This window comes from Salmo salar, chromosome ssa19 (genome assembly GCF_905237065.1).
Source record: "Salmo salar chromosome ssa19, Ssal_v3.1, whole genome shotgun sequence".
NCBI lineage: Eukaryota > Metazoa > Chordata > Actinopteri > Salmoniformes > Salmonidae > Salmo > Salmo salar.
In genome coordinates, this window is record NC_059460.1 from 68,355,934 (window position 1) to 68,366,876 (window position 10,943).

The following is a 10,943-nucleotide window of genomic DNA, read 5'->3' on the forward strand; positions in this document are numbered from 1 at the left end:
TATCGTTCAGCTTTTTCCCGGGCTCTGAGAGCCTATGGGAGCCGTAGGAAGTGTCACGTTAGAGCAAAGATCCTCAGTCTTCAATAAAAAGAGCCAAGATGAAACACAACTTGTCAGACAGGCCACTTCCTGCATGGAATCTTCTCAGGTTTTGGCCTGCCATTTGAGTTCTGTTATACTCACAGACACCATTCAAACAGTTTTAGAAACTTTAGGGTGTTTTCTATCCAAAGCCAATAATTATATGCATATTCTAGTTACTGGGCAGGAGTAGTAACCAGATTAAATCGGGTACGTTTTTTATCCGGCCGTGTCAATACTGCCCCCTAGCCCTAACAGGTTAAACGGCCTCCTACTCAAACTCAGAAGCTAGGATATGCATATAATTAATACTTGTGGATAGAAAACACCCTAAAGTTTCTAAAACTGTTTGAATGGTGTCTGTGAGTATAACAGAACTCATATGGCAGTCAAAACCCCGAGACCGATCGTAACAGGAAGTGGAATTCTGAATTGCGGACTCAACTTCATCAGTTTGCCTGTAAATCACACAGTGAGCAATGGTTCATTGAGCACTTCCTATTGCTTCCACTAGATGTCCCCAGTCTTTACAAAGTGATTTGAGCCTTCTACTGTGAAAACTGAATGAATGAGATGCAGTGGAACGTGGTCACACGGAGAGGGCCATCACCATTATGACGCCGGCGCCCCTGGCTACCCTCCCCTTTCGAAACTTTTTGAAACACAATGCAATCGTCCCCCTTGAATCTTATTGGAGCTCTGGTTGAAAAAGGCCCTAAAGATTTATGTTATACAACGTTTGACATGTTTGAACGAACCTAAATGGAAAAAATATGATTTTTTAAAAAGTGGAGTCCCGAGCATGACGGAACTTTTGGTGCAGCCTTCAGAACGCGCTAACAAGAACAAGCTATTGGAACATAAAGGATTCACTTTTTCGAACGAAAATACATTTGTTGTGGACCTGGGATTCCTAGAAGTGCTTTCTGATGAAGATAATCAAAGGTAAGGGATTATTGACAATAGTATACAAGACTAGATTTGATGTGCGATTGTTCCAAGATGGCGCTGACCTGTAACGGTAGCCTATTTTCTGAGTATCGCATCCCCTTTTATCGCAAAGTGTGATTACCCAATAAAGTTATTTTTAAATCTGGCATTACAGGTGCTTTCAAGAGATATTCATCTATAAATCTTAGAATGACAATATTAAATTTTAAAAATGTTTTCGAATAGTAATTTAGTAAATTTTAGCGCTGTTTCACCGGATGCATTTGAGGGAAAATAGTTAGTCAACGTTACGCGCCGATGTAAAATGCTGTTTTTATATATAAATATGAACTTTATCGAACAAAAGAATGCATGTATTGTGTAACATGATGTCCTAGGGGTGTCATCTGATGAAGATTGTCAAAGGTTAATGCTGCATTTAGCTGTTTTTTGGTTATTTGTGATGCATGTGGTTGGTCGGAAAATGGCTATGTGGCTACTTTGACAATATACTCCTCTAACATAATCTAATGTTTTGCTTTTGCTGTAAAGCCTTTTTGAAATCGGACAACGTGGTTCGATTCAGGAGAGGTGTATCTATAAAACGATATAACATAGTCCTATATTTGAAAAAATATATATATTAAATTTCGTTATGCTAATGCCGATAGGATTTTTCGCTGGATGTCCTTCCCACATATGGGATGGAGCCCGACCAGGGGTTAGCCACAGATTCCTCATCTGGTCTTTTCTCTGCACCTGGGTCCAAGCTTACCACGTCACACTAACTGCACTACTAATGTAGATATACTTTCATTATAATTCTATGCTGCTATTGCACTGTTATTCCACTCTATGGAAATGGGCAAACAATGTCCATACTACAGTTGAAGTCGGAAGTTTACATACACTTAGGTTGGAGTCATTAAAACTCATTTTTCAACCACGACACAAATTTCTTGTTGACAAACTATAGTTTTTGCAAGTCGGAAGAGTACGCAAGTATAAACACCATGGGACCACGCAGCCGTCATAATGCTCAGGAAGGAGACGCGTTCGGTCTCCTAGAGATTAACGTAGTTTGGTGCGAAAAGTGAAAATCAATTCCTGAACAACAGCACAGGACCTTGTGAAGATGCTGGAGGAAACAGGTACAAAAGTATCTATATCCACAGTAAAATGAGTCCTATATCGACATAACCTGAAAGGCCGCTCGGCAAGGAAGAAACCACTGCTACAAAACCGCCATAAAAATAGCCAGACTACGGTTTGCAACTGCACATGGGGACAAATATCGTGCTTTTTGGAGAAATGTCCTCTGGTCTGATGAAATAAAAATAGAACTGTTTGGCCATAATGACCATTGTTATGTTTGGAGGAAAAAAAGGGAGGCTTACAAGCCGAAGTACTCCATCCCAACCGTGAAGCACGGGGCTGGCAGCATCATCTTGTGGGGGTGCTTTGCTGCAGGAGGTACTGGTGCACTTCACAAAATAGATGACATCACGAGGAAGGACAATTATGTGGATACATTGAAGCAACATCTCAAGACATCAGTCAGGAAGTTAAAGCTTGGTCACAAATGGGTCTTTCAAATAGACAATGACCCCAAGCGTACTTCCAAAGTTGTGAAAAAATGGCTTAAGGACAGCAAAGTCAAGGTATTGGAGTGGCCATCACAAAGCCCTGACCTCAATACTATAGAAAGTTTGTGTACAGAACTGAAAAAGCATGTGCGAGCAAAAAGGCTTACAAACCTGACTCAGTTACACCAGCTCTGTCAGGAGGAATGGGCCAAAATTCACCCAACTTATTGTGGGAAGCTTGAGGAAGGCTACATGAAATGTTTGACCCAAGTTAAACAATTTAAAGGCAATGCTACCAAATACTAATTGGGTGTATGTAAACTTCTGACCCACTGGTAATGTGATGAAAGAAATAAAAGCTGAAAAATCATTCTCTACTATTTTTCTGATATTTCACATTCTTAAAATAAAGTGGTCATCCTAACTGTCCCAAAACAGAGAATTTTTACTAGGATTAAATGTCAGGAATTGTGAAAAACTGAGTTTAAATGTATTTGGCTAAGATGTATGTACATTTCCGACTTCAACTCTATGTTGGGGTGGTCACAAGAAGGGAGCAAACTTTCCTAATGTGGTAGAAGGAAGCAGGAAGATCCCTTTATGGCCTAGAATTCACCTCAGGAGAGGTGAGTCAGTCTTCACAGTAAGAACTACCCATTCTGTATGGTGTACTTATCCCAACAGGCACCCATGGATAGAATTGTTAGGAAATGGGAGCTTGAGCATCAAATTCATACTGACCTCCCTAAGCCCGAAGTCAACCCCTGCCCTGTGTCTTTGTAATGATTTGAAGGAAGATGTGGGAGATAGAGTTTGTCGTGTATATATGGGTCGACTTACCTCCTGGATGGGGGGGATGTTGTTATTTGGGGAGAACAAATGTACATTAAGAATTCTGGTCACCGACCTTTTCAATGAGACCGGTCAAACCAACTCTGGGGAACTGAAGCACACCAAATGACTCATCCCAGACAATCAGGAAGCCTATGGTCATGTCTTACACCCGGGTGAGATTTTTGGTATGCCAGTCATACCCTCCTGGGGTGTGGCTGTCCTGGGAAAGTGGGTAAACAATTTAACCTACTCTTTACAGGCCCATATGAATTTAACGATCAGAGGATTTAGCCAACTCTCATTTGATGTCCAAAATCTGAAAGCAGTCGTCGGCCGCCATGAGTTGGCTTTACATTATCTTTTGGCGAAGGAAAGAGGACACTGTAACATACTAGGTATTGTTGATCCTGAGAATTGTGTTATGCTCCTCCCTGACTCCTCTGAGAATATGACTGTGATAATTGATAAGATTGCTGATCTTAACCTGTTGGGGCTAGGGGGCAGTATTTGCACGGCCGGATAAAAAACGTACCCAATTTAAACTGGTTACTACTCTTGCCCAGAAATGTGAATATGCATATAATTAGTAGATTTGGATAGAAAACACTCTAAAGTTTCTAAAACTGTTTGAATGGTGTCTGTGAGTATAACAGAACTCATATGGCAGGCCAAAACCTGAGAATATTCCATGCGGAAGTGCCCTGTCACATGTTGAAGTGCCCTGACCAGATATTGGGAGGTCATTGTTTGAGGATGACGGAGCACTGTGGAAGAGAGGGAGAAATATTTCCCATACAGTGGGGAGTTCAAGAAGCGATCAGAGAAGTTGAGCAGTGGTCCCTCAGGTGGGGCTTCAAGATCAGAAGCTCCAACATCTTTAAAAAAGCTAGATGTAATTCAGGCTCAAGCTCTAAGAATGTTGTTGAGCAGTCCAGACTTCCCCGGGGACAGCGCTGCAGGTAGAGTTGGGAGAGATGCCATTAAAGTTGAGAAGACAACAACTAACCATGACATATTGGGTAAATATTCAAGGACATGGTAAGAGCTGCTGAGGAAGGAGTAGATCCAGTAAATATATAAGTGAACATTTAAAAACTCAGTACAATGCTGTCTTGAATATATTCACAGATGGATCTAAGGACCCGAAAACAGGTGCAGCTTTTAATATTCCTGAGTTTAAGGTGGCAGTGACAAAGGGAGCAAAGGATAATTTATCCATATACACAATGTTGCTGGCCATACTCTAGGCTGCAGAATGGGTGGAGTAGGTGAGGCCAGACCGGGTAGTCATCTGCTCTGACTCATGTGGGACTCATGTGGGTCTCCCAAGTGACACAGTGGTCTAAGACACTGCATCTCAGTGCAATCCAGGTTGCATCACATCCGGACGTGATTGGGAGTCCCATAGGGCGGCGCACAATTAGCCCAGCGTCGTCCGGGTTTGGCCGTCATTGTAAATAAGAATTTGTTCTTAACTGACTTGCCTAGTTAAATAAAGGTTAAAAAAAGGGCAGCACTGATTAGCTTAAATTCATTTGTGTCATGGAGCAGACAAGATGTATGATATTTTGTGGAAATGAGGAGGTGGATGTTCTCACCAAGCAGGCTCTCAAACATCCTAATGTTGATATGGAAATGTCAATCACTAAAGTAGAAGCCAGGGGGTTAATAAGAACAGTGGTTAAAAACAAATGGCAAGAGATGTGGAACAGGGAGGGAAAGGTGGGGCAAGATCCAGGAAAAGGTGGGGCAAGGATGTCCTCAGGTCGAGAGAGAAGGGAGGATGTAATCATAAGGCTGAGACTGGTACACACAAGGCTCAACAGTACATTGAAATTGGTAGGAAAACATCTGACTGGGAGGTGTGATCACTCTAGCAACCCACCTCGACAACATCCGGTGAAATTGCAGAGTGCTAAATTCAAATTACAGAAATATTTAACATTCATGAAAATACAAGTGACATACATCAAAATAAAGCTTAACTTCTTGTTAAACCAGCCGCTCTGTCAGATTTCAAAAAGGCGTTATGGCGAAAGCACACCATGCAATTATCTGAGGACATTGCCCCGCATACAAAATCATGAAAAACATTGCTGTTTGAATGAATGCTTACGAGCATGCTGCTGCCTACCACCGTTCAGTCAGACTGCTCTATCAAATATTAAATCATAGACTTAATTGTAATAAACAAAGAAATACGAGACTTTGGTCATTAATATGGTCAAATGCGGAAACGATCATTTCGAAAACAAAACGTTTATTCTTTCAGTGAAATACAGAACCGTTCCGTATTTTATCGAACGGGTGTCAACCCTAAGCCTAAATATTGTTTTTACATTGCACAACCTTCAATGTTATGTCATAATTATGTAAAATTCTGGCAAATTAATTACTGACTTCACACAGTTCGCAACGAGCCAGGCGGCCCAAACTGTTGCATATACCCTGACTCTGTTTGCACTCAACGCAAGAGAAGTGACACAATTTCCCTTGTTAATATTGCCTGCTAACATTAATTTATTTTAACAAAAAATATACTTCTGTGCATTGATTTTAAGAATGGCATTGATGTTTATGGTTAGGTACATTTGTGAAACGATTGTGCTTTTTTCGCGAATGGGCTTTTGTTAAATCGTCACCTGTTTGGCGACTTTGAAGTAGGATGTGATTCGCACCGCATTGATTATATGCAACACAGAACAAGCTAGTTAACCTAGTAATAGCTAGTTAACCATGTGTAGTTAACTAGTGATTATGTGAAGATTGATTGTTTTTATATGATAAGTTTAATGATAGCTAGCTACTTAGCTTGGCTCCTTGCAGCCACAAGGTCCTTTTGACGCTGCACTCGCGTAACAGCTGGTCAGCCTGCCACGCAGTTTCCTCATGGATTGCAATGTAATTGGCGTCCAAAAAGGCAGATTACCGATTGTTAAGAAAACTTGAAATCGGCCCTGATTAATCAGCCATGCCGATTAATCGGTCGACCTCTAGTCAAGTGCTTGTCAAATTGTGATTCAGAGACTGATGAAGTGTGAACAGCTGGTGGAAAAGCACAGCTCATGCCTTTCAAGCAACTTTTTTCAAAATCATTAGAGTTGCATCATGCAGCCTTACAATATATTAAAAATTGAAACATGTAACTCAACGTTTGTAGAAGTACATTTACATGAAAAACTCTAAATTAAGCATATAGAAGTACCTATTTCTTTGTTAACTTCTATGGGCTACGTGGAACGCTAGCATCCCACCTGCGGGACACAGCCAGTGAAATATCAGGGCGGCAAATTCAAAACAACAAAATGTCATAATTCAACTTTCTCAAACATACAACTATTTTACACCATTTTAAAGATACACTTCTCCTTGATGTAACCACATTGTCCTATTTCAAAAAGACTTTACAGTGAAAGCAAAACATTAGATTATGTTAGGAGAGTACATAGACAAAAATAATCACACAGCCATTTTCCAAGCAAGGACATGTGTCAATAAAACCCAAAACACAGCTAAATGAAGCACTAAACTTTGACTATCTTCATCAGATGACACTCTTAGGACATTATGTTACACAATACATGTATGTCTTGTTCGGTAGAGTTCATATTTATATCCAAAAACAGCCTATTACATTGGCGCGTGATGTTCAGGAAATGTATTCCCACCAAAACCCAGTGAATGTCACATCAATTTACAAAAATACTCATCATAAACGTTGACAAAATATAACAATTATTTAAAGAATTATAGATAGACTACTCATGGATGCAACCGGTGTGTCAGATTTTAAAATAGCTTTACGGAGAAAGCACATTTTTCAATATTCTGAGTACATAGCTCAGCCACCACAGAGAGCTATACAGAGACCCGCCAAGTTCGGGGCAACCTAAACTCAGAATTAGTATTAGAAATATTCTCTTACCTTTGCTGATCTTCGTCAGAATGCACTCCCAGGACTGCTACTTCCACAAGCAATGTTGTTTTTGTTCGAAATAATCCATATTTATGTCCAAATACCTCAGTTTTGTTCATGCGTTCAGAGCACTATCCAAAGGCATAACGCGCGAGCGCGGTACCAGAGACGAAAAGTCAAAATGTTCCATTACCGTACTTAGAAGCATGTCAAACGCTGTTTAAAATAAATCTTGATGTTATTTTAACGTAAAATCGCGATAATATTCCAACCGGACAATAGCGTATTCATTCAAGGAGAAAAAGAAGGAGGTGCGTGCTCGCGGGACCGAGCATATCCAATCCCTTTGTTGCCAGGCAGTCCACTCAGTAACTGAGCTCCTATTATCTGCCCAGTGACAGGAGAATGCTCAAACCACTTTCTGAAGGCTTTTGACAGCCAATGGAAGCCTTAGGAAGTGCAACGTAACCCCACAGATACTGTAGTTTCGAAAGGGACTAGAAAGAAGAACTACAATTCTCAGATCCTCCACTTCCTGGTTGACTTTTTGACATGAACTCATGTCATTTTCTAAGTCACCAACTTCCCGGCTTTCTTGTTCGCTCTCTTTTCACTGCAAAAGCCTGAAACAAGGTTCTAAATACTGTTGACATCTAGTGGATGCCTTAGGAAGTGCAAAATTAACCCCAAGTCACTGTGTGTTAGATATGACTTGATAAGACTACAAGCATCAGATTTCCCACTTCCTGGTTGGATTTATCTCAGGTTTTTGCCTGCCATATGTGTTTATTATAATTAAGTCTATGATTTGATATTTGATAGAGCAGTCTGACTGAACGGTGGTAGGCAGCAGCAGGCTCGTAAGCATTCATTCAAACAGCACTTTACTTCAAGCCTTTATTTATTTGAGACAAATATAATACATAAATAAAATCTATTTAAAGTTAAAATAAAAGTGTATTGTTGTAATTGTCATTATTACAAATATATATATAAAAATTGTCAGATTAATCGGTATCAGCTTTTTTTGTCCTCCAATAATCAGTATCGGCGTTGAAAAAAATCATAATTGGTCGACCTCTACACATAACAAAGCCTCGAAATTCATGGCGGCATCCCCTTTGTGTGGCCGTAATGCGCCCCCCCAAAAAACATGCCTTTTGTAGCCAGTGGCCGTGAGTGCTGCTTTGTGCCCTTCTCCCAGAGTGGTAGTGTGCTCTGAAGCACCTCTCACACAATGCTCTCTATCACGTGATTGGGGTCTTTCTCACAGGCTACAAGTGAAGACAGACACATCAGGGACGCAACTCTGTGCGTCCTCATCCAATTCCAAGGTGCATATTGAAGATATTAGAGAAACTGTCCACATTTACTTTTCATCAGCCAACAAGATGAGTAGGCGTAACGAACACCAAAAACAGTAGCCTATGTCAAACTACTATCCCCCATAGTACAAAAGTCCACATGTTCTGTGCGAGAAATAAATATTTCAAAACATAGTCTGGGACAGTTGTGGGATGTAATAGATCCCAAATTAATACAACCAGTAGCATCAAACACATTTTATTATGCAATGTGGATTACATAACAGATCAAAACGTTTAGCTTAAAATGTTGATAAACTATTAGGCTATTTCTTCACATTATAAGCGCAGCGATGCGCACATCGCATTAGCGGGAAAACACCATTATCAAAAGTGACCACAAATGCAATTATGCATGTAATGCTTTATTATGTCCCGTGTGGCTTAGTTGGTAGAGCATGGTGTTTGCAAAACCAGGGTTGTGGGTTCGATTCCCACGGGATACCAGTATGGAATTTTTTTGAAATGTATGCATTCACTACTGTAAGTCGCTCTGGATAAGAGCGTCTGCTAAATGACTAAAATGTCAAATGTAATGAAGGTGAATTTAAGGTAAATTGTTCCCCAAACTTGAAACTCACACGTTGCTTATGTATGCCATTGAGGCTCTACACCACTTCTAAAGCAGATTAATGTGCTTAATTTTAAGAAGTTATTTGGCCACTGTAGTTGTGATACAAACCTTATCAAAACATATAGGACTATGGGCTAGGCTACATGATTAGAAAAAGTTGCAAAAAAAAGTTATTTATGCTGGGCGTCATTCACAAGTGGTAGTATATAATTTACAAATGATAGGCTAATATTGTTAAAAAATATATATATATTTTACCTTTATTTAATGAGGCAAGTCAGTTAAGAACAAATTCTTATTTTCAATGACGGTCTAGGAACAGTGGGTTAAAGATATCACGTAGTAGAACTGTGTAAGTGTTGCTCTCCACTTGAAATCAATGGAATTAGAGTATGACAACTAAGGAGATGGAGAAAATTCTGGTGTTTGATTGCAAATATGTAGACTGAAACACCTGTCTTCAGATTACATCTCAAACTAAGGGCAACCATGGCATCTGTGACTGAGGGAGAAGTGTCCATTGTATATGGGTAAGAGTCTAGCTAGCTACATTTTCAGATATTACACATTTCAAATTTTGTGAGTCATTTTCATTTCAAGTTAATGTACTCTTAGCTAGCTAACGCTGGCTAGCTAGCTAAAAATAATAATAAAATAATAAAAATACAAATAATTGCTATGTGTTTCTACATGACCTTACAGTATAACAGAATACTCATCAAGATAGCACTAATACATGAAAGAACAAACTCAGTGGCCTTGTGGTTAGAGTGTGTGTTTGTGTGTGTGTGTGTGTGTGTTCACTTACGAACATGACCCTCTTGGGGATGTGGTCCGACTCCACCAAGGGATTTTTGTAGAGCCACTGCTCCTCTGGCTGGATCACTCTCTCAAAGGGCTCCAGGAACTCTGTGAATCTGAGGAAGAGACACAAAAACACGCGCATTAGCTCTGTCTTTCACAATACATTCATTTTTGTATGGGTGGCCCCAGCTGGAATCAAACCCACAATCCTGTTGATGCAAGCCTCATGTTCTACAGGACCACAAGATCTAGTTACAGTAATACTATGATTTTAGTTCTTCTTTACGGTTTGGACAGCAAACTAGCACTGCAACACTATGTTTAGAACATTGAAGAGGATATTTGCTACTGGACTTAACACATTTTTACACTTAACAGTTAAAGATGCCATCTGGGATCTTAAACACTTACACATTTGTAACATATTGTATGAATTGGAATTTTTAACATCATACAAATTACAAAAAGTTATATACAGTATATTTGGACCCATTTTGGCTCGCGAGCACTACTTTCAAAACTACTCACTAAAGACTCCTGTTCTGTAACATCCATGTCGTTCTGCGTCCAAAATGGAACCCTATTCCCTACATAGTGCACTACTTTTGAACAGAGCCCTGGTCAAAGTAGTGCACTATACATGGAATTCTGTGCCATTTGAGTGTACCATTGAGTACCAAGAGGTTAGCCTGCTTGCCCCACAGCTTCCTCCAGCCTCTCTCTCCCTAGCCGCCCAGGGACCTGTCAGACCCGACCTTGTTCTCTTCCAGCAAAACAAAGGCTTTCCATTAGTCCACTCTAAAACCTTTCTTTCACTGCGGACCCTGCCAACCAGGGCTGACTGAGAGTGATGA

General features: G+C 40.2%; 1 protein-coding gene across 1 annotated transcript in view; it reads right to left on the reverse strand.

Annotated features, from left to right (window-relative positions):
• Positions 1–10,317, reverse strand: part of LOC106579442 (phospholipid phosphatase 4) — a 76,176-nt gene extending 65,859 nt beyond the window's left edge. The window contains exons 1-2 of the mRNA XM_045701936.1: positions 10,295–10,317; positions 10,094–10,202 (exon numbers count right to left, since the gene is read on the reverse strand). Coding sequence (XP_045557892.1) covers positions 10,094–10,202; positions 10,295–10,317 — 132 coding nt within the window. The remainder of the gene's footprint in view (positions 1–10,093; positions 10,203–10,294) is intronic.
• Positions 10,318–10,943: the final 626 nt, after the last annotated feature.